The following is a 23,901-nucleotide window of genomic DNA, read 5'->3' on the forward strand; positions in this document are numbered from 1 at the left end:
CTCCTTCACCCAAATCCAGATAGCAGATGTTCTGAAAGAGCTGCAAAACCTGGACCCGTACAAATCAGCTGGACTAGACAAATCTGTACCCTCTCTTTCTAAAATTATCTGCCACCATTGTTGCAACCCCTATTACCAGTCTGTTCAACCTCTCTTTAGTATTGTCCAAAATTCCTAAAGATTGGAAAGCTGCCGCGGTCATCCCCCTCTTCAAAGGGGGTGACACTCTAGACCCAAACTGTTACAGACCTATATCTATCCTGCCCTGCCTTCCTAAAGTCTCCGAGAGCCAAGTTAACAAACAGATCACTGACCATTTCAAATCCCACCGTACCTTCTCCGCTGTGCAATCCGGTTCCTGAGCTGGTCACGGGTGCACCTCAGCCATGCTCAAGGTACTAAACGATATCATAACCGCCATCAATAAAAGACAGTACTGTGCAGCCGTCTTCATCGACCTGGTCAAAGCTTTCGACTGTCAATCACCGTATACTGAATAGGCACTCAACAACCTTGGTTTCTCAAATGACTGCCTCGCCTGATTCACCAACTACTTCTCAGATAGAGTTCAGTGTGTCAAATTGGAGGGCCTGTTGTCCGGACATCTGGCAGTCTCTACGGGGGTACTACAGGGTTCAATTCTCGGGCCGACTCTTTTCTCTGTATATATCAACGATGTCGCTCTTGCTGCGGGTGATTCCTTGATCCACCTCTACGCAGACGACACCATTCTGTATACATCTGGCCCTTCTTTGGACACTGTGCTAACAAACCTCCAAACGAGCTTCAATGCCATACAACACTCCTTCCAACTGCTCTTAAACGCTAGTAAAACTAAATGCATGCTCTTCAACCGATCGCTGCCTGCACCCACCCGCCCGACTAGCATCACTACTCTGGACGTTCTGACTTAAAATATGTGGACAACTACAAATACCTAGGTGTCTGGTTAGACTGTAAACTCTCTTTCCAAACCCATATTAAACATCTCAATCCAAAATGAAATCTAGAATCGGCTTCCTATTTCGCAACAAAGCCTCCTTCACTCACGCTGCCAAACATACCCTCGTAAGACTGACTATCCTACCGATCCTCGACTTCGGCAATGTCATTTACAAAATAGCCTCCAACACTCTACTCAGCAAACTGGATGCAGTCTATCACAGTGCCATCCGTTTTGTGACCATAGCCCCATATACCACCTACCACTGCAACCTGTATGCTCTCGTCGGCTGGCCCTCGCTACATATTCGTCGCCAGAACCACTGGCTCCAGGTCATCCATAAGTCTCTGCTAGGTAAAGCTCTGCCTTATCTCAACTCACTGGTCACCATAACAACACCCACCTCTAGCACGCGCTCTAGCAGGTATATCTCACTGGTCATCCCCAAAGCCAACACCTGCTTTGGCCACCTTTCCTTACAGTTCTCTGCTGCCAATGACTGGAACGAATTGCAAAAATCGCTGAAGTTGGAGACTTATATCTCCCTCACTAACTTTAAGCATCAGCTATCTGTGCAGCTTACTGATCGCTGCAGCTGTACACAGCCCATCTGTAAACAGCCCATCCAACTACCTACCTCATCCCCATATTGTTTTATTTACTTTTTTTGCACACCAGTATTTCCAGTATTTCTACTTGCACATCATCATCTGCACATTTATCACTCCAGTGTTAATTTGCTAAATTGTAATTACTTCGCTACTATGGCCTATTTACTGCCTTACACCATTTGCACACTGTATATAGACTTTTCTATTGTGTTATTGACTGTACGTTTGTTTATTCCATGTGTAACTCTGTGTTGTTGTTTGTGTCACACTGCTTTGCTTTATCTTGGCCAGGTCGCAGTTGTAAATGAGAACTTGTTCTAAACTGGCCTACCAGGTTAAATAAAGGTCAAATTAAAAAAATATATAAAAAAAGACACAACAACTCCACTGAGCAGTGGGCAACGTGCCTATTGAAAAGAGAGCTTACGTACAAGTACCATCTTAAAAGAGCGTCTCCACAGAGCTTTTCAATTGTCATCAAATCAAATATTATTTGTCACATGCTTAATAAATAACAGGTGTAGACTAACAGTGACATGCTTACTTCCGGGTCCTTTACCAACAATGCAGAGTTGAAGATAAAGATTACAAACCAACGAATAAAATAACATGGCTATATACAGGGAATAGCAGTACCGAGTTGATGTGCAGGAGTATGAGGCAGGCTACAGCCCAGCCAGCCCATCACACCCACTTGGAGTTTGCTGACAGATTGTGAATAGGAATATTGAACGGCAGATCATAATGAAATAGCCTGTAAATAGACAGCGATAAGAGACATTGGCTATGTTCAAATCTCCCTACTATCAGACCACTTACAATGCCTAGCCAAGACATTGCTTCATTCTGAGTAGTATGCTAGTGTGTGGACATTCCAACAGAGAAAATGTTATTGTGCGGACAGAAAATGAGGTGTAAGGTTCAACAGATGTGGCCATTGTATATAAGGCCTGGCCTAGGCGTTGCACTGGACTGGTGGACTTGTCTGCTTCCTTCCACTGTTAAGATTCTGCACTGGAAGTACACTCCTGGGAGAGAGACCTGATGTCTAACAATAAAACCCTAATGCTGGAAGATGCCATCATTAATAATGGATAATCATATTAACATCACTGGGGGATGGATGGGCCACGCTAGGCCTCGGCATGGCACAACCTCTGGCTGTTGCTGCGTGCACACACACACAGCGCAGTCATACCTCAATCCCCAAGTCCCCAAACACTCAGCACTCTTTACAGTAGTGATGGAAGCCAGTGGAGGGTAACAGGGCACGCACACACACACACACACACACACACACACACACACACACACACACACACACACACACACACACACACACACACACACACACACACACACACACACACACACACACACACACACACACACACACACACACACACACACACACACACACACACACACACACACACACACACACACACACACACACACACACACACACACACACACAGTGGAGGGTTACAGAGGGCAGGGGAGCCATCAAAGATGAAGAAGATCACATAAGAGCAGGACCGCACATGACCCAGTGGTACACTGTCACACACACACACACACACACACTCAGCAAAAAAATAAACGGCCCTTTTTCAGGACGCTGTCTTTCAAAGATAATTTGTAAAAATCCAAATAACTTCACAGATCTTCATTGTAAAGGGTTTACACACTGCTTCCAATGCTTGTTCAATGAACCATAAACAATTAATGAACATGCACCTGTGCAACGGTCGTTAAGACACTAACAGTTTACAGACGGTAGGCAATTAATGTCACAGTTATGAAAACTTAGGATACTAAAGGCCTTTCTTGTTGTCATTGCAGGCAACCTCAACGCTGTGCTTTACAGGGAAGACATCCTCCTCCCTCACCAGTCTCAACGTCAACAGTAAAGAGGCGACTCCGGGATGCTGGCCTTCTAGGCAGAGTTGAAAAGAAAAAGCCATATCTCAAACTGGCCAATTAAAATAAAATATTAAAATGGGCAAAATAACACAGACACTGGACAGAGGAACTCTGGCTAGAAGGCCAGCATCCCGGAGTCGCCTCTTCACAGTTGATGTTGAGACTGGTGTTTTGCGGGTACTGTTTTATGAAGCTGCCAGTTGAGGACTTGTGAGGCATCGGTTTCTCAAACTAGACACACTAATGTACTTGTCCTCTTGCTCAAATGTGCACTGGGGCCTCCCACTCCTCTTTTGATTCTGGATAGAGACAGTTTGCAATGTTCTGTGAAGGGAGTAGTACACAGCGTTGTACCATATCTTCAGTTTCTTGGCAATTTCTCACATTTCTCAAAACAAGAATAGACTGAAGAGTTTCAGAAGGAAGGTCTTTGTTTCTGGCCATTTTGAGCCTGTAATTGAACCCACAAATGCTGACGCTCCAGATACTCAACAAGTCTAAAGAAGGCTAGTTGTAATGCTTCTTTAATCAGCACCACAGTTTTCAGCTGTTATAACATAATTGAAAAAGGGTTTTCTTATGATCAATTAGCCTTTTAAAATGATAAACTTGGATTAGCTAACACAATGTGCCATTGGAACACAGGAGTGATGGTTGCTGATAATGGGCCACTGTACGCCAATGTAGATATTCCATAAAAAATCTGCCGTTTCCAGCTACAATAGTCATTTACAACATTAACAAATGTCTACACATTTATTTCTTATCAATTTGATGTTATTGTAATGGACAAAAAATGTGCTTCTCTTTCAATAAGTGACCCCAAACTTTTGAACAGTAGTGTATATTTGTAGCAAACAGAGCGAGCAGTGGCACAAATGAGAGCCAGGAGTGTACAACCAGCACTTGCTCCTCATCATCTCCCTACAGTGGCACGCATCAGTTCTATTTCAGATGGCGTCAACATCATTTACTTTTAATGCATTATGGAGTAGAATGTATTTTTAAAAAGTCACCAGAAGTTACCTTTTCAGTCATTCGACAAACAAAATCTCCTCCAGGTCATGCACCTAAACCCCCCGCTACCTTTGCCACTGCTGCTGAAAGAAATCCTAGGGGAAACACTGCGCACACACACACCACACAGACAGAGGAGCTAAAAACAGACAGGTGGTCAGCGTAACGGCGGCAGAATGAGAGATGGTCGTGACTCGTGGCAGTGTGGATATTGGATTGGGCCCAGGGTGCATAGATTTGATATGGAGGATCATGTAATAAGTACAGAGGGTGCTGGGCTACTTTCTGTGACAGGCTGTGATCTTACATATGGGAGTAGTTTAAAAAAAGGGGCTATATCAGCCAAGGGGCTATATCGGCTAAGTGGCTAATGCAAACAGCCAGTCACTATGAATTGAGTGAGGATGATGCTACCAAGCGGGGTCATCAACTCTGTGTGTGTGTGTGTGTGTGTGTGTGTGTGTGTGTGTGTGTGTGTGTGTGTGTGTGTGTGTGTGTGTGTGTGTGTGTGTGTGTGTGTGTGTTACCTGCGTGTTTACGTGGAATGGTCATAATCTAGAAGAAAAAGAAACGCTAGGGTGCAGAACTTTTATGTTTGGAAAAATAACGTTCCCAATGTAAGCTGCCTATTTCTCAGGTCTAGATACTAGAATATGCATATAATTGACAGAGTAGGATAGAAAACACTCTAAAGTTTCCAAAACTGTCAAAATATTGTCTGTGAGTATAACAGAACTGATTTTGCAGGCAAAAACCTGAGGAAATCCAACCCGGAAGTGACTCTTATTTTGAAAAATCACTGTTCCATTGCCTGCCTTTCGTCCATTTAAAGGGATATCAACCAGATTCCTTTTCTAATGGCTTCCTCCGGGTGTGAACAGTCTTTAGACATAGTTTCAAGCTTTTATTCTGAAAAATGAGCGAGATTTACCAAAACGCGTCAGTGGATAGACGGAGGTACTTACATTAGTTCATGCGCTCGACACTGGTTGCTCGACATTTTCTTTCTCTCCAGTATTGAATAGTTTACAGTCCGGTTGAAATATTATCGATTATTGATGTTAAAAACAACCTGAGGATTGATTATTAAAAACGTTTGACATGTTTCTACGAACTTTACGGATACTTTTTGGAATTTCCGTCAAGCCTTGATGACCTGCCTAAGGCTGTGGAATACTGAACATAACGCGCCAAACAAATGGAGTTTTTTTTATATAAAAATTATATTTATCGAACAAAAGGAACATTTATTGTGTAACTGGAAGTCTCGTGAGTGCAAACATCCGAAGATCATCAAAGGTAAGCAATTAATTTGATTGCTTTTCTGGCTTTCGTGACCAATATACATTGCTGCTAGGTGTTCTTAATGTTTTGTCTAGTGATCGATAAACTCACACAAACGCTTGGATTGCTTTCGCTGTAAAGCATATTTTCAAAATCTGACATGACAGGTGGATTAACAACAAGCTAAGCTGTGTTTTGCTATATTGCACTTGTGATTTCATGAATATAAATATTTTTAGCAATTTTTTTGAATTTGGCGCTCTGCAATTCAGCGGTTGTTTACGAAAATGATCCCGCTAAAGGGATCCGTGCGTCAAGAAGTTAAGCGAGGTGCTGGCTAGCGGAGTGGAAAACTTGAAAATAAAAGGAGAGCCGCACACTCTAGGAGCTCAGATGCAAAAATGTAATGTCCAACATTTCAACAGCCAAGCTGTCTTCATCAGGGTATGATCAAACACTGCGGTATGACTCGTTTATATAGTGTCAAAAGACACAGGTGTCTGTAATCATGGCCAAGTGTGGCCTAATATCATTGGTTAATTATCAAATATTAAAATGGCATACAAAGAACAGCATACAAAAAAACTAATGGATAGCATACGATCGTAGATTCATTTTAGACTACACAAGCTTACAAACAATTATAATGGCAAAGTCACAATAATCACAAGAATGGCTTCAGATCAAAGTCTACGTTGAGACCGAAGGGAGCAAGGGTCTTTAAATTAAAGATCCAGGCAGCCTCTCGTTTTAACAATACATTATCAAGGTCACCCCCTCTCCTAGGGAGGGTGACATGTTCGATGCCAATATAACGCAGAGACGAAATCGAGTGGTTTGCTTCCAAAAAGTGGGCCGCAACTGGGTAAGTCAAGTTTTTGCACCTAATGGTTCTACGATGCTCTGAGATACGTACTTTTAATTTGCGCTTTGTGGCATGTGGCATGGTCAAACCCCACAGGGTATTATATGTTGCAGTGTTGTTAACTACACATTCATTACTCATGAATAAAACATTAGCAGCACTAGTGTTTCACTCCATGCCCATTCTCCCCCTCCAGTAGTTGATGTTCACTCACTACATTGTGTTTTGATTCATTGCCATGAGGATCCCCTTGCATCTTGAACAAAATTAAAAAGCTAACAAAGTGTGCGTGAAGAAGCACACAGAACATCAGTGGTTGGCCACACAATACGCTCTGCCACTTGACATCAAATTACTCACGTGTAGATTTATGCAGATATAGTTCATATTATGATTCAGAATCAAGGTCAAATTGTTTCCATGGATAATCCATCAAATAAAATGCATGTAACAAGGTTTTTATGCAACGTTTGGTTTTCAAGAGGCTCTTGAAAATATAACTTTGAATATTGTAGCCTATCACCGGTAAAGAAAGATAAATAAGAGAAAAGGCAGAACACTTGAATTAAACTAATCATGTTTTTTTTTAAGAGAAAAAGGTGCGAGTGCATAACCCCCAAAAAACTACGGGAGATTCTTATTATCTTGCTCTCCTCTTACAACCACAACCAGATACAAAATGAACTTGCTACACAGCATCTCTCAGGGATGAAAGTAGGGTACAGAGAGTCAGTGGAGACAGAAAAGCTGTCTTTCATAATGATGTTTCACCACAGCTTCTGCTGAGTAAGTCCACACAGATTCTATAACACCTAAGTGGAAATCAATGGGTATAACTGAATGCTGTTTTCTTATCATGACACATTTTATATGATAAGGTTATGATAAGGACTGAGGGTAAGAAAATCAAATCATGCTTTTATGAGAAGTCATTCTGGTAGGGTCTAGGGAGTCTACTGACACCGAATTTGTCTGAAAGAACAGCATGCTTATTCTTTCAACTCATTCACACACACAGAGAGAGAAACAGAGAGAGATGCTCCCTATGTAACTGGGAGAATAACTCCCCAGAGATCTGACCAAGAGAGACCACATACATTCAGGGTCTGATACAGCTCACATAGTGAATCACTGTGTTTAAAATGAGAGGGGGAGGACAGATACAAAATGCCTTCAGAAGAAAAGCAGTAAGGAGAGACACTGTGCAAGCATGATGGATAGGAATGTTAAATACCCAAATAAACATGAAAGTGAATTCCATTCTCTCACCAACATTTTTAGGCCTAGTTCATGAGGTGGATAGGAAACATTTATAATAAAAAAATGTCACAATAAGTGAATAGGAATCTGTCTTCCTTAGACCGCCACTGCAAACACCCACTGTCACTAGGGGTTATAAATGGACATGAACTCATTAATCAAAATGAGTTTCGCACACAATACACACACCAACTCACGCAAATAAACACAATCACTCACACCTACTACTACTGTATAGCCTAGATTTTTCTGCTTCCCTCAACGTTTTCCAACACTCAGAGCTCACCTTTCACCCAGTCAGTAGAACAACAAATTCAATATTTAAAAAAAAAACAGTAAAAGACTGGTTTAGCACTAAAACTGGGAACTGTACCATGACTCATAGACAGATGATTAAATAGACAGCAATCATATGTGACCCGTTTCAGGAAGCTAGGTGTATGTCGCTTGTCACTACTTCACTGGAGAGGCATTTGAAGGTTTTCTGGCAAAAATGCCTTCTGGAACATGTGAACTTTCATGTGCCTTAATAACAAACTTGTATGCCATCTGTAAATACAAATAAAATGGTTAAATTACGAGCCTAGTTGGTTTAGCCACGGGAAGAAAGACTAGCCCGCTAGCCATGATTGGATGAGATAATGGATGGGCTGGACATGCCATGTAGCATGCTTCTGTCTATAACATGAGCTGCTCAGTATGTGTAGATAACCCTTGCTACCACAGCTTTTTTGAAAGATATAGTGGCCATTGAGAACTGTAAAAGTGTTGCTACTGCTCTCAACAACATTGCTTCCCTGAATTAAGCAGGCGCTATCGACAAAGATCAGTGGGAAAGACTACTTTCTGGAGGACGAGCGTGCCATGCTGACTCTCTCGGACTCTGAAAATAAAATCAGACGATGAGGAAATCCCTGATTTAAGTAAAAACATTTTCATTGAAACAGACATTGTAGTCTTCTGATGGCAGTGATGGGGAAGAAACGGCGATCAACAGTATTGTTGTCAAGGAAGAAGTTGACAGAGTTTGGAACGATGCTGAATGGGTGTAGACAAAGAAGAACTCTCCAGTTGGTGTAACAAAACATTAAGGGGCTACTTTTGCAAAAGTGGGGTTACATGTTTATCAACATCCAAACCAGATTTACTTTCCCATTGTTCCACAGTCTGTACTTTTATCCAATGTAAAAAACACAATTTCAAATTTTGCAACATAAGACTGAAAAGAGTTGATCGGTCACATATTTGAGACATCCCCAGCCTCATAAAGTACCAATGCCAGGAGCTAAAGATGAATAGTAATTTGTAAATCCCCAAGACAGAAGGCAGATGGGGTATAGGTCTAGGAAGTAGAGAGGCAACTGGCACAAGACTGTATCGGACAGTTACGATTGTTTAAGCCCTAAAGCTGGGAACCATGCAATGAAAGACAAAACTTAATGTTCCTTAGATGTAACGAAAATCATTTGTCAGAGTCCAAAGCAACTTATACAGATGGGTCAAGTGCCACTGAGTGACGCTGGCCAGACTTTAGCAGCGTCAGGCCCAGGGCAGATGGCATCGCCAGCCAGGGAATGTGGCAGGGGAGGCAGACATTCACTTGCGTGCACACACACACACACACGTTGCTACACCATGGGCTGGCTGCCCATGGTGATGCCACCTGTACCAGAATGCAACCTAATTAACCCTTGAGAAACCCACGGCTCAGACTCCGCAATGACTCACTTTCCCAGCCGCCCCAGGCCTGCTGCTGTACTGGGTCAGTGGATACAAGGGAGGGATGGGGAGTGTTGGGTTAAAGGCTGGAGTAAACATGGAGGACTTGGCCTAGGGAATGGATGGTTCTTAGGGTATAGGACAGGACAGCATAGATAAGGATGGATAGGGACGAATAGAGGAGACCATGGATAAAGGGGTGAGAGGCGGAGGAGAAAACAGAAGGCAGTCAGTCATACTGTATATTATTACCTTGATGTAGCTCTCCAGCTGGGGGTAGACTCTCTGCACCCCAAAGAAGATTGACAGGGGCGTCCTGTGGGGAAAGGAGGCGCTGACCACGTGAGTGACCTCTGGGAAGCTGAAGACCCGGAAACCAAACTTCTCATAGAGCTGTTGGAGCTCCTCACTGGGCCTAGTATCGCCCTCACTCAGGACACTACCCACAGCACAGCGACACTTCTCTCCTATCACCTAGAGAAAAAGGAAAGAAGGACGGAAGGGAGGGAGAGAGAGAGTCTTGTCAGCAAAAGGTTAAATCTCACTGAGGCGGAAATGAACAATCTGATGTGACAACAGTCTGTTTGCATTTAATGTGATTGCTTTAGTTACTATTGGGCTGTTGCCTATTTGTGGTGTTTATACAGCAATCATGTATCATGATATTTCTTTTAGGGGTGGATCAGCCTAATATTGCAGAAAGATTGTTGCTTCCATCAATGTAATTGTCTGCATCATTTCCAATCCCCCATATATTTTTTGGGTAAATATATATATCCATATACACATATATACATACACATACCTATATAGTCATATGTACTTTTTTTAGAATATACCTTTATTATTCCCCGCAAACCCTACCACCCTCCCTCCAATTGGAATAAACTAATAAACAATAACACTTAGGCTTCTACCTTCAGTTTAAACATATTATACACATTTTACAGACACAATCTATTTTACAATAGTTATATTTTGTTTGTTTTTAGTCCTTCCTCTATTTCTGAAGTCCGTCCAGTTTGATTTCTATTTCTAACTGTGCCATTTCACAACATTTCTGAACCTATATACATTTTACAAACCCTGTATGTTTTACATTGGTTCTTGTTATTAGTCCCACCCTTCAGCTCCATTCAACCCCTCCCATCTATCTCTTAACACCCTCCATTTTGGATTTCTATTTGCCATATATTTTTCAACTGTGCTGTGATGCTTCACAAAAGTACTGAACCTTTCTATTCTCATAGCTTCTACAGATTGTACATTAAAAATAAACATTTTTGCTAAAATAATTATTAATTGATTGACTATAGCTTTTCAAATCACCCAGTACTGCTATCTGCAGCGTTAGTTCTACAGCAATCATGTATCATGATGCTAGTATTCCTTCACATCAGATTATTCTAAAAACAATCTGAAAATGTGTCAATATGTTTGTCCTCAGCCTCAACCGTGGAACAATTTCCAAATTGACCTCCCTCGCTTCCGACTCGCTCTATCGCTGTTGTTCTGTCCCTCCACCTTTCTCTCATTACAGTCACTCAGAGAGCCTGTAATTATACATGCAAACTGCCTCCATGGATGAGAAGAATGCCTCCTCTCTTTCTTTCTCCCTCCCTCAACAACCCCCTGAAGCCTGCCGCAGCAATTAAGGACTGCAAAACCACTATTGTTGTAAACACTGCCTTTATCTAAACACACCTTTATCTATGCCCATCAAAGTCTACAAGTTCCCCCCCCAAAAAAATAATTGTCCACCGTCTGAAAAATAGACAACCAATTTCAAAGACAGACGGTTCCTTCAGTCTCCCAAAATGTCCACCTTCTAACAAACGGATGAGTCACAAAGAAGAGACAGAATATAGGCTGGCAGAAAACAGCTTAACAAACCATGTGAAAGGAAAACTAATTTTACACAAATAAATGGAAAACAATTTTTACACAAATAAATAAATACAAATGAACGACAAGTTTTAGAATCCAGCACAGTTGGCAGGCAATGTTAAGAGCAAGGCTCTTGTTAGGCTCTAAGACACTGATTGCTACATTTGGCTGCTCAGTTGTGCTTGGTGGTTCTCTCTCCAATCTGGGGATCGAATCGTCCATTAAATGGTAGAAAAAGAGGAGCCACTTAATGCAAATTAAGACTCATGGGACATCCGAAATGACCTCCGGATTGTGTACAAACCAATGGCCAATCAAACGGCTGATTTCTCACCAATTTTCATATCCTAAGTCCCAGCAGGTGTAGAGAGGACAGGACAGGGGTTGCATTCGGAACGTTCTTATTGCTTTTCCTCGATATGATGAACGCCGACTGAAGGCCAGGCCTAATCGCCTAACATCAGTGCCCGACCTCATGAAAGTTTGGGGCTGAATGGAAGCAAGTCCCCACAGCAATGCTCCAACATCTAGTGGAAAGCCTTCCTAGAAGAGTGGGGGCTGTTATAGCAGCAAATGGGAAACCAACAATAACATATTATTGCCCATGATTAAGAATGAGATGCTGGACGAGCACATGTCCACATACTTTTGGTAATGTACTGTACTTCCATAAATTTTTTCAACTGGTAACGGGGGACCTCCAGATGAGTCTTATGAGGCCTGTGGACAACCTAGAGCAAAACAACCGACATGTACACCATCGTGGTCAGAGAGTCTCATCTTTCCATAGAGGGGTCATAATAGTTTTGTAGGCCAAACCGTTCGGACGCTTCAGACGATTTTGTGAGAAGACAGATTTTCGGGATGCCTCATGGTCTGACAAACACCGCTCTAGCACTGTCACCTTTCTGCGCAGATGTGACATCGGCGATGCTGTGGATTGAGACTTATACTTTCTGTGGATTTTTTATTATTATGCTAATTAGATTTCCGCAGGGGTGTGGACATCAACTCTAGGGGGTTAACCGTTAGGCTACCTGCTTGCCAACTCCTCTCCGTACATATCCCCTCACAACCAGCCAGGGAAAAGGCCTCTGGGAATTCCCTGTCTCCTTGCAATTTCCATCGTTCAAGGCCGACCAACACACTGCTACGTGAAGCGTGAGGAAGGAGATATGGAGACCATGAGTCCATTCTCTGTATGTCAGTTTATCCCCAGGGTGAGTTAGCTACTGTAACTCCAGAACAGTTAGTTACTGTAGAGTAGGGTTGTTGGAGTTGAGAACCCCTGATTTGGCTCAGTGTCTCCAGGGGGAAAAGTTGTGGTGGAGGGCGGGGGGAATTTGTTTGTTTTAGATTTGTTTCTATTGCAATTTCTTTGGATATACTGTATCCATTATAATGATCATGATAAATGAATTTGTCTGGTTCAGAGAAGCTGTCAGTCAGTCTCTTCACATTCATATGCATGGCACGGTGGCCAAAAAAACCTGCAACATTGTTACACAGGTCAGACAGCAAGGTTTAGACAAACCACAACTGTTGCAAACCAAATGCTAGCTCAGTAGTATAGGGAAATGTGGTCTAGATGCTTTTTTCCAGGGGAGATCATCACCGGTTCATCACCGATCCTCCACCAAATTTCACAGTGGGTGCGAGACCTGGAGAGGGCTACAAGCCACAGTGTCTCGCACCCACTGTGAAATTTGGTGGAGGATCGGTGATGATCTGGGGGTGCTTCAGTAAGGCTGGAATCGGGCAGATTTGTCTGTGTGAAGGACACATGAATCAAGCCACGTACAAGGTTGTCCTGGAAGAAAATAGATTTTTGTTAATTTGACCAGTTGTCATTTTCTGCAAAAAAATGCTCTAAATGACAACATTTTTATTTGGAATTTGGGAGAAATGTTGTCAGTAGTTAATAGAATAAAATAAAAATGTTCATTTTACCCAAACACATACAGTGATGGAAAAAAGTATTTGATCCCCTGCTGATTTTGTATGTTTGCCCACTGACAAAGAAATTATCAGTCTATAATTTTAATGGTAGGTTTATTTGAACAGTGAGAGACAGAATAACAACAAAAAATCCAGAATGAGATGGCAACAACAACTGCCCGAGTTACACCAGGAACGCACAATCCCTCCATCAGTGCTCAGACTGTCCGCAATAGGCTGAGAGAGGCTGGACTGAGGGCTTGTAGGCCTGTTGTAAGGCAGGTCCTCACCTGACATCACCGGCAACAACGGGGCACAAACCCACCGTCGCTGGACCAGACAGGACTGACAAAAAGTGCTCTTCACTGACGAGTGGCGGATTTATCTCACCAGGAGTGATGGAACTTGCAAGTGCCTTGGTGGAAGAGTGGGGTAACATCTCACAGAAAGAACTGGCAAATCTGGTGCAGTCCATGAGGAGGAGATGCACTGCCGAACTTAATGCAGCTGGTGGCTACACCAGATACTGACTGTTACTTTGGATTTTGACACCCTTTCTTTCACGGTCACATTATTCCATTTCTGTTAGTCACATGTCTGTGGAACTTGTTCAGTTTTTGTCTCAGTTGTTGAATCTTGTTATGTTCATACAAATATTTACAAATGTTAAGTTTGCTCAAAATAAACACAGTTGACAGTGAGAGGACGTTTCTTTTTTTGCTGAGTTTATGTCTACAGGCAGCCAACCCTGAATTGCTAGTGATGGCTGTTTAGCAGTCTGATGGCCTTGAGATAAAAGCAGTTTTCAGTCTCTCGGTCCCAGCTTTGATGCACCTGTACTGACCTCGCCTTTTGCATGATAGCGGAGTGAACAGGCAGTGGCTCGGATGGTTGATGTCCTTGATGATCTTTTTGGCTTTCCTATGGCATCGGTTGCTGCAGATGTCCAGGAAGTTTGCCCCCAGTAATGTGTTGGACAGACCGCACCACCCTCTGGAGAGCTTTGTGGTTGTGGGCGGTGCAGTTGCCATACCAGGCGGTGATACAGCCCGACAGGATGCTCTCAATTGTGCATCTGTAAAAGTTTGTGAGGGTTTTAGGTGTTAAGTCAAACTTCTTTAGCCTCCTGAGGTTGAAGAGGCGCTGTTGCCTTCTTCACCACACTGTCTGTGTGGGTGGACCATTTCAGTTTGTCAGTGATGTGTACACCAAGGTACTTCAAATTTATTTCAATCAATCAAATGTATTTATAAAGCCCTTCTTACATCAGCTGATGTCACAAAGTGCTGTATAGAAACCCAGCCTAAAACCCCAAAGAGCATGCAATGCAGGTGTAGAAGCACCTGCTTTCCACCTTCTCCACTGTGGTCCCATCGATGTGGATAAGGGGGTGCTCCCTCTGCTGTTTCCTGAAGTTCACAATCATCTCCTTTGTTTTGTTGACGTTGAGTGAGAGGTTATTTTCCTGGCACCACACTCCCAGAGCCGTCACCTCCTCCCTGTAGGCTGTCTCATCGTTGTTGGTAATCAAGCCTACTACTGTTGTGTCGTCTGCCAACTTGATGATTGAGTTGGAGGCATGCTTGGCCACGCAGTCATGGGTGAACAGGGAATATAGGTCGGGGCTGAGCATGTACGCTTGTGGGGCCCCAGTGTTGAGGATCAGCAAAGAAGAGGTGTTGTTTCCTACCTTCACCACCTGGGGGCGACCTGTCAGGAAGTCCAGGACCCAGTTGCAAAGGGCAGGGTTCAAACCCAGGGCCTCAAGCTTGATGATGAGCTTGGAGGGTACTATGGTGTTGAATGCTGAGCTATAGTCAACGAACAGCATTCTTACATAGGTATGCCTCTTGTCCAGATGGGACAGGGCAGTGTGGTGGCGATTGCATCGTCTGTGGATCTATTGGGGCGGTAAGCAAATTGAAGAGGGTCTAGGGTGGCAGGTAAGGTGGAGGTGATATGATCCTTGACTAGTCTCTCAAAGCACTTCATGATGAGAGGTGAGTGCTACGGGGCGATAGTCATTTACTTCAAAAACACACAACTACAAAAGTTTGCGGTCACTGAGAAATGTCCTTGATTTTGAAAGAGAAGCAGATTTTCTGTCCATTAAAATAACATCAAATTATTCAGAAACACACAGGGGAGTGATGGTTGCTGATATTGGGCCTCTGTACGCCTGTAAGGCTCTCCAGAGGGTAGTGAGGTCTGCACAACGCATCTCCAGGGGCAAACTACCTGCCCTCCAGGACACCTACACCACCCGATGTCACAGGAAGGCCAAAAAGATCATCAAGGACAACAACCACCCAAGCCACTGCCTGTTCACCCCGCTATCATCCAGAAGGCGAGGTCAGTACAGGTGCATCAAAGCTGGCACCGAGAGACTGAAAAACAGCTTCTATCTCAAGGCCATCAGACTGTTAAACAGCCATCACTAACATTGAGTGGCTGCTGCCAACATACTGACTCAAATCTCTAGTCACTTTAATAATAAAAAATTGGACGTAATAAATGTATCACTAGTCACTTTAAACAATGCCACTTTATATAATGTTTACATACCCTACATTACTCATCTCATATGTATATACTGTACTCTATACCATCTACTGCATCTTGCCTATGCCGTTCGGCCATCGCTCATCCATATATTTATATCTACATATTCTTATTCATTCCTTTTGTGTAAAAGGTAGTTGTTGTGAAATTGTTAGATTACTTGTTAAATATTACTGCATGGTCGGAACTAGAAGCACAAGCATTTCGCTACATTCGCATTAACATCTGCTAACCATGTGTATGTGACCAATAACATTGGATTTGAAAATAATATGCTGTGATAACTGCACTGTCGTTTTGATTTCGTAGTGAAAAAAACATTGTTTTTCGGTTAGGGATTTTTCTTAATGTTAAGGATCCCAATTTTGTTTACATGATTTAACGTTTAAACGTTCAGACCCCTACTCCTTGATATCAACCAATCGGCATCCAGAATCCAAACAACCAGTTTTATAATAAACGACATATCGCCATCCCTCTCTCGCTCTAGTAATCTTGACTGAGTCTGAGAGGTCTCCTTTAACACTGGCAGCTGAAGTAGAGTACCAATCACCTTGCCTCAGGGAGACAACGCTCTTTCCTCACTCAAGCCATAACCTACTACACAGCACTGAAAAGTCGGCTACTGGTAAAACCCTTCAGATTCACCACACCCCAGACTCTTGACTCAACCGGTATTGGCGCCAACATCGATCCCATCTCGTTTCTCTTCAAAGTATTGCATCGCAATCAAAAGGCAGCTGTCTACTGCCTACCTATCTCCAAGAGGCACGTACCTTCCCAGGTTGTATTTTACCAGAAGATAGCTGAAAATGGAATCCCATTTGATACCTGATTCAAAGGCAGCATCATTTGTGGATTGAGACAGACCCACCAACATCTACTCTCCATCTCTGGTTCCTGCTGACACTCACCCCCCACGCCCATTTCAGCCTGTGGAGTGTCAGCAGCAGAAGGGCCAGTGTCTCTCCGCTCTCTCAGCATGGCTGTGGATGGCTCCTGTGACTAAAGTGTGTGGTTAACAAGCAGTTTCATCACTGCAGCTCTGTCTCTGCTAACCCACAGTAGCACTACACAAAGGCCTGGGACACACGCAGGGCTAGCTAGCGCCTGGGTCTCCCACCGCGATGAGACGGGACAACTACCGCCACATGGTGCCATCCGAGACCAGAATCGCAGAAATCTGGACTGACCCAAGGAGAGATGCAAGAGGAGAAGAGAGGGAGGGAGGAGGCAGTGAGAGAAGGGGTGGTGATAACAGCAGAGTCCATACAGAGACGCTCTTCATCAGCCAGTGACAGGCCAGGGACCCAAATGAGTCCCACTGTCCACTAACACTGCTCTAATTAATGATCACTGTCAGCAGGGCTGGGGAGAGGAACATACACTGCTGTACAGTAGACTACACCTAACCCAGTCTGTCAGCACAGGGCTGGAGAGAGGAACCTAACCCTAACCCAGTCAGTCAGCACAGGGCTGGAGAGAGGAACCTACACCTAACCCAGTCTGTCAGCACAGGGCTGGAGAGAGGAACCTACACCTAACCCAGTCTGTCAGCGCAGGGCTGGAGAGAGGAACCTACACCTAACCCAGTCTGTCAGCACAGGGCTGGAGAGAGGAACCTACACCTAACCCAGTCTGTCAGCACAGGGCTGGAGAGAGGAACCTACACCTAACCCAGTCTGTCAGCACAGGGCTGGAGAGAGGAACCTACACCTAACCCAGTCTGTCAGCACAGGGCTGGAGAGAGGAACCTACACCTAACCCAGTCTGTCAGCACAGGGCTGGAGAGAGGAACCTACACCTAGCCCAGTCTGTCAGCACAGGGCTGGAGAGAGGAACCTACACCTAGCCCAGTCTGTCAGCACAGGGCTGGAGAGAGGAACCTACACCTAACCCAGTCTGTCAGCACAGGGCTGGAGAGAGGAACCTACACCTAGCCCAGTCTGTCAGCACAGGGCTGGAGAGAGGAACCTACACCTAGCCCAGTCTGTCAGCACAGGGCTGGAGAGAGGAACCTACACCTAACCCAGTCTGTCAGCACAGGGCTGGAGAGAGGAACCTACACCTAACCCAGTCTGTCAGCACAGGGCTGGAGAGAGGAACCTACACCTAACCCAGTCTGTCAGCACAGGGCTGGAGAGAGGAACCTACACCTAGCCCAGTCCCCATACAGATCTGGGACCAGACTAGACAACACATAGGCTATCACACCCTCACACCCAATAGGAAGTCTCCACCAGGGAAGATGGATACAGTGAGATAAGAACTTCTACACTAGCTTTCATAAAGAGGGGGAGAAGTGTTCAGTTCAAACTGTCCAGTTGAATTCTATCAAGTAGCCTATAGGCTACTATAAAAATGGTAAGGTCATGACGCACAAGGCATTTCCTGGACATTGTAAAACTGGGTAGAGAGCTCACTCTGATACTCTCAAAATGGTGTAGGACTGAAGAAATAGCCTATAGAGATTGAAAAAACTAACTTTAGTGAGGCCTGGACATTTGATAGGATTTTTGTAGCGATTTTGTTTTTGGTCACAGCGGGGGGCCCCTGTGGATTGGAGCCAACACAAGGTTCACAGCGGGACACGCTGGACAAAGAGGCGCAGCTACAAACCCTGCTGCTCAGCCCTCTGGGAGATTGATGGACTTCAAAAACAACTTTGAACGCAGTCCCATGTATTCTTCATTTCACATCCACTTAGGAAGCACCTCTCACTCTCTCCTCTTCCCCTCCCTCCCTCTACTCTTCCTCTCTTTTCTCCTCTCCTCCTCCCCTTTCTTCTCTCCTCTCCCGTTCTCATCAACTCTCTGTCTCTTCTCCAGCACACCCCTCCTGGTGCGCTAGCCTTTTCATGTTCGGGCCATGCTCAGACTGGTGCTAAAATACTAATAAATTGGTCTCAGGGAGCCACTTGGGACTGTGCTCTGTGAGGGCTTTTGATAAATCGTGGCATCAAGATGAATGGGGGCATTCTGGGGCTGGGTAGTGGGGTGTTCAGGGAGTGGAGTAAGGTGGTCAGGGGGTGGGGCTGGAGCAGTCAAGGACCTTGAAGATAGGGCTGAATGTTCCGTCTCTCAGAGGGTCACCTCCACCAGTGTTTCGCTCCAGCCCTTTCTCTAGTGTTTAAGTTTGATCTGTCAATCATCACAAACAAAGAGCCCCACATCCTGCAATGTATTGCAACCCTGTTGTGGAGGAGTGACTGTCACAACATAATATGGACAGGACTCACAAATGAACAGACAGATTTGTCATCTCATGCCCCACTCTCACTCCGAGTGCACCCCACTTTGACAATCCCTATGTCACAAGACCTCCAACCCTGACCCTGAGAGATCAGCAACCTTATCTCAAAATGGAGCATAGTCTCAAATCAAATGTTATTTGTCACATGCCTCGTAAACAACAGGTTTGGACTAACAGTTAAATGCTTACTTAGGAGTCCTTCCCAACAATGCAGAGAGAAAGAAAATAGAGAAACACTAGAAAAGAAAATGCAATGTTCATGTCGTCTCCATTTGCTCATCTGGGACACCTCTCAGATGTCAGCGAGAGAGCTAAGTTTATTAGGATCCCCATTAGCTACTGCACATACAAACCCTGTGCTTAAACTAATAACACACAAATTATTGTATTTTTGTTGTCTATTGAATACATCATTTAAACATTCACAGTGTAGATTGGAAAAAGTATGTGAACCCCTAGGCTAATGACTTTTCCAAAAGCTAATTGGAGTCAGGAGTCAGCTAACCTGGAGTCAGCTAACCTGGAGTCCAATCAATGAGACGAGTTTGGAGATGTTGGTTAGAGCTGCCTTGCCCTATAAAAAACACTCACAAAATTTGAGTTTGCTATTCACAAGAAGCGTTGCCTGATGTGAACCATGCCTCGAACAAAAGAGATCTCAGAAGATTAAGATTTGTTGACTTGCATAAAGCTGGAAAGGGTTACAAAAGTATCTATAAAAGCCTTGATGTTCTTCAGTCCACAGTAAGACAAATTGTCTATAAATAGAGAAAGTTCAGCACTGTTGCTACTCTCCCCAAGAGTGGCAGTCCTGCAAAGATGACTGCAAGAGCACAGTGCAAAATGCTCAATGAGGTTAAGAAGAATCCTAGAGTATCAGCTAAAGACTTACAGAAATCTCTGGAACATGCTAACATCTCTGTTGATGAGTCTACGATACGTAAAACAAGAATGGTGTTCATGGGAGGACACCACAGAAGAAGCCACTGTTGTCCAAAAACAACCTTGCTGCACGTCTGAAGTTTGCAAAAGTGCACCTGGATGTTCCACAGCGCTACTGGAAAAATATTCTGTGGACAGATGAAACTACAGCTGAGTTGTTTGGAAGCAACACACAACACTATGTGTGGAGAAAAAAATAGCACAGTGCACCAACATCAAAACCTCATCCTAACTGTAAAGTATGGTGGAGGGAGCATGGTTTGGGACTGCTTTGCTACCTCCGGGCCTGGACAGCTTGCTATCATCGACGGAAAAATGAATTCCCAAGTTTATCAAGACATTTTGCAGGAGAATGTTAGGCTATCTGTCCACCAATTGAAGCTCAAAAGAAGTTGGATGATGTAACAGGACGACCCAAAAAAACACAGAAGTAAATCAACAACAGAATGGCTTCAACAGAATAAAATACGCCTTCGGGAGTTGCCCAGTCAGAGTCCTGACCTCAACCGGATTGAGATACTGTGGCATGACCTCAAGAGAGCAGTTCACACCAGAAATTCCAAGAATATTGCTGAACTGAAACAGGTTTGTACAGAGGAATGGTCCAAAATTCCTCCTGACCGCTGTGCAGGACTGATCCACAACTACAGACATCTGGCTTTGTTATGGCGGTGTTGGAGCGGTGGCTTCTTCCTTGCTGAGCGGCCTTTCAGGTTATGTCGAAATAGGACTTGTTTTACTGTGGGTATAGATACTTTTGTACCTGTTTCCTCCAGCATCTTCAGAAGGACCTTTGCCGTTTTTCACACAAAAGTACCTTCATCTCTAGGAGACAGAACGTGTCTCCTTCCTGAGCGGCATGGCGGCTGCGTGGTCCCATGGTGTTTATACTTGCGTACTATTGTTTGTACAGATGAACGTGGTACCTTCAGGCGTTTGGAAATTGCTCCCAAGGATGAACCAGACTGGTGGAGGTCTACAAATTTTTTCTGAGGTCTTGGCTGATTTCTTTTGATTTTCCTATGATGTCAAGCAAAGAGGCACTGAGTTTGAAGGTAGGCCTTGATATACACTGCTCAAAAAAATAAAGGGAACACTAAAATAACACATCCTAGATCTGAATGAATGAACTATTCTTATTAAATACTTTTTTCTTTACATAGTTGAATGTGCTGACAACAAAATCACACAAAAATTATTAATGGAAATCAAATTTATCAACCCATGGAGGTCTGGATTTGGAGTCACACTCAAAATTAAAGTGGAAAACCACACTACAGGCTGATCAAACTTTGAAGTCAAAATTAGGCTCAGTCGTGTGTGTGGCCTCCACGTGCCTGTATGACCTCCCTACAACGCCTGGGCATGCTCCTGATGAGGTGGCGGATGGTCTCCTGAGGGATCTCCCCCCAGACCTGGACTAAAGCATCCGCCAACTCCTGGACAGTCTGTGGTGCAACGTGGCGTTGGTGGATGGAGCGAGACATGATGTCCCAGATGTGCTCAATTGGATTCAGGTCTGGGGAACGGGCGGGCCAGTCCATAGCATCAATGCCTTCCTCTTGCAGGAACTGCTGACACACTCCAGCCACATGAGGTCTAGCATTGTCTTGCATTAGGAGGAACTCAGGGCCAACCGCACCAGCATATGGTCTCACAAGGGGTCTGAGGATATCATCTCGGTACCTAATGGCAGTCAGGCTACCTCTGGCGAGCCCATGGAGGGCTGTGCGGCCCCCCAAAAAAATGCCACCCCACACCATGACTGACCCACCGCCAAACCGGTCATGCTGGAGGATGCTGCAGGCAGCAGAACGTTCTCCACGGCGTCTCCAGACTGTCACATGTGCTCAGTGTGAACCTGCTTTCATCTGTGAAGAGCACAGGGTGCCAGTGGCGAATTTGCCAATCTTGGTGTTCTCTGGCAAATGCCAAACGTCCTGCACGGTGTTGGGCTGTGAGCACAACCCCCACCTGTGGACGTCGGGCCCTCATACCACCCTCATGGAGTCTGTTTCTGACCGTTTGAGCAGACACATGCACATTTGTGGCCTGCTGGAGGTCATTTTGCAGGGCTCTGGCAGTGCTCCTCCTGCTCCTTCTTGCACAAAGGCGGAGGTAGCCGTCCTGCTGCTGGGTTGTTGCCCTCCTCCACGTCTCCTGATGTACTGGCCTGTCTCCTGGTAGCGCCTCCATGCTCTGGACACTACGCTGACAGACACAGCAAACCTTCTTGCCACAGCTCGCATTGATGTGCCATCCTGGATGAGCTGCACTACCTGAGCCACTTGTGTGGGTTGTAGACTCCGTCTCATGCTACCACTAGAGTGAAAGCACCGCCAGCATTCAAAAGTGACCAAAACATCAGCCAGGAAGCATAGGAACTGAGAAGTGGTCTGTGGTCACCACCTGCAGAACCACTCCTTTATTGGGGGTGTCTTGCTAATTGCCTATAATTTCCACCTGTTGTCTATTCCATTTGCACAACAGCATGTGAAATTTATTGTCAATCAGTGTTGCTTCCTAAGTGGACAGTTTGATTTCACAGAAGTGTGATTGACTTGGAGTTACATTGTGTTGTTTAAGTGTTCCCTTTATTTTTTTGAGCAGTGTACATCCACAGGTGCACCTCCAGTTGACTCAAATTATGTCAATTAGCCTATCAGAAGCTTCTAAAGCCATGACATAATTTTCTGGAATTTTCCAAGCTGTTTAAAGGCACAGTCAACTTAGTGTATGTAAACTTCTGACCCCCTGGAATTGTGATACAGTGAGTTATAAATGAAATAATCTGTCTGCAAACAATTGTTGGAAAAATGACTTGTGTCATGCACAAAGTAGATGTCCTAACTGACATGCCAAAACTATAGTTTGTTGGTTGAAAAACGAGTTTTAATGACTCCAACATGTAAACTTCCGACTTCAACTGTACCTCTCTGCATATTCATAACAACTTTGTCAATATGACTTGAACATGATAATTGACCATCCGATTTTACTCCTAGAGTTCAGCTTCTTCAACTTGTTCCATGACACTTTATGTACAACTCCAGTTGAGGTTTACGTCTTAGAGAATGTTTTGAACCAAATACAAAGCTTCTGTTTGAGATGTATTTAAGAGAGAGACAGAGAGACGAGTGAAGCGCTTCCGAGAGAGGGGGGGGGGGGGTAGTGGTGGGCAGACTGGGAGAGTGAGAAAAACCTCAGCCTTTGAACTATGTCGAGAGAGGAGGAGAAGCTGTGGAAAAGAGGAGAGAGAGATGAGACAGACTTTACGCCTGGTGATGTCAGCTGTTTGAATGGAAGGATAGGAAGAACAGAACAGTTGCTCCACAACCCTGCATTTATGCCAACCATCTCAGGACCACCTCGAGCCCTTTCTCTCTGAGTCTTTTGTTTCCACAGAGGAAGTGATTAAAAAGAGAAGACTTTAGACTTGTGAAAAATATGAGGATATATACACGATGGAGGAAAGAAGAAGCCACACTGAAAACCAACCTCTCCTCTGACAGTTGTGCTTTTGTCAATTTAAACTCCCCATTCCATACAAAACCAATAGCCTTTCTCTGAGTAGAAAACACTATTCCAACTCTGACTGTGTACAAAATGGCACCCTAATCCCTATGGGCCCTGGTCAAAGGTAATGTACTATACAGGAAATAGGGTTCCATTTAGAACACAGCCTCTGTTTTTCT

The 23,901-nt window shown here is 44.2% G+C and overlaps 1 protein-coding gene across 1 annotated transcript in view; it reads right to left on the minus strand.

The window, feature by feature from the left end:
* The window catches only part of LOC139536053 (testis-expressed protein 264 homolog), a 91,298-nt gene that overhangs the window by 53,994 nt on the left and 13,403 nt on the right, over positions 1-23,901 (minus strand). The window contains exon 2 of the mRNA XM_071336176.1: positions 9,878-10,099. Within this exon, the coding sequence (XP_071192277.1) occupies positions 9,878-10,099 (222 nt within the window). The remainder of the gene's footprint in view (positions 1-9,877; positions 10,100-23,901) is intronic.

This window comes from Salvelinus alpinus, chromosome 12, assembly GCF_045679555.1.
Source record: "Salvelinus alpinus chromosome 12, SLU_Salpinus.1, whole genome shotgun sequence".
Classification (NCBI taxonomy): domain Eukaryota; kingdom Metazoa; phylum Chordata; class Actinopteri; order Salmoniformes; family Salmonidae; genus Salvelinus; species Salvelinus alpinus.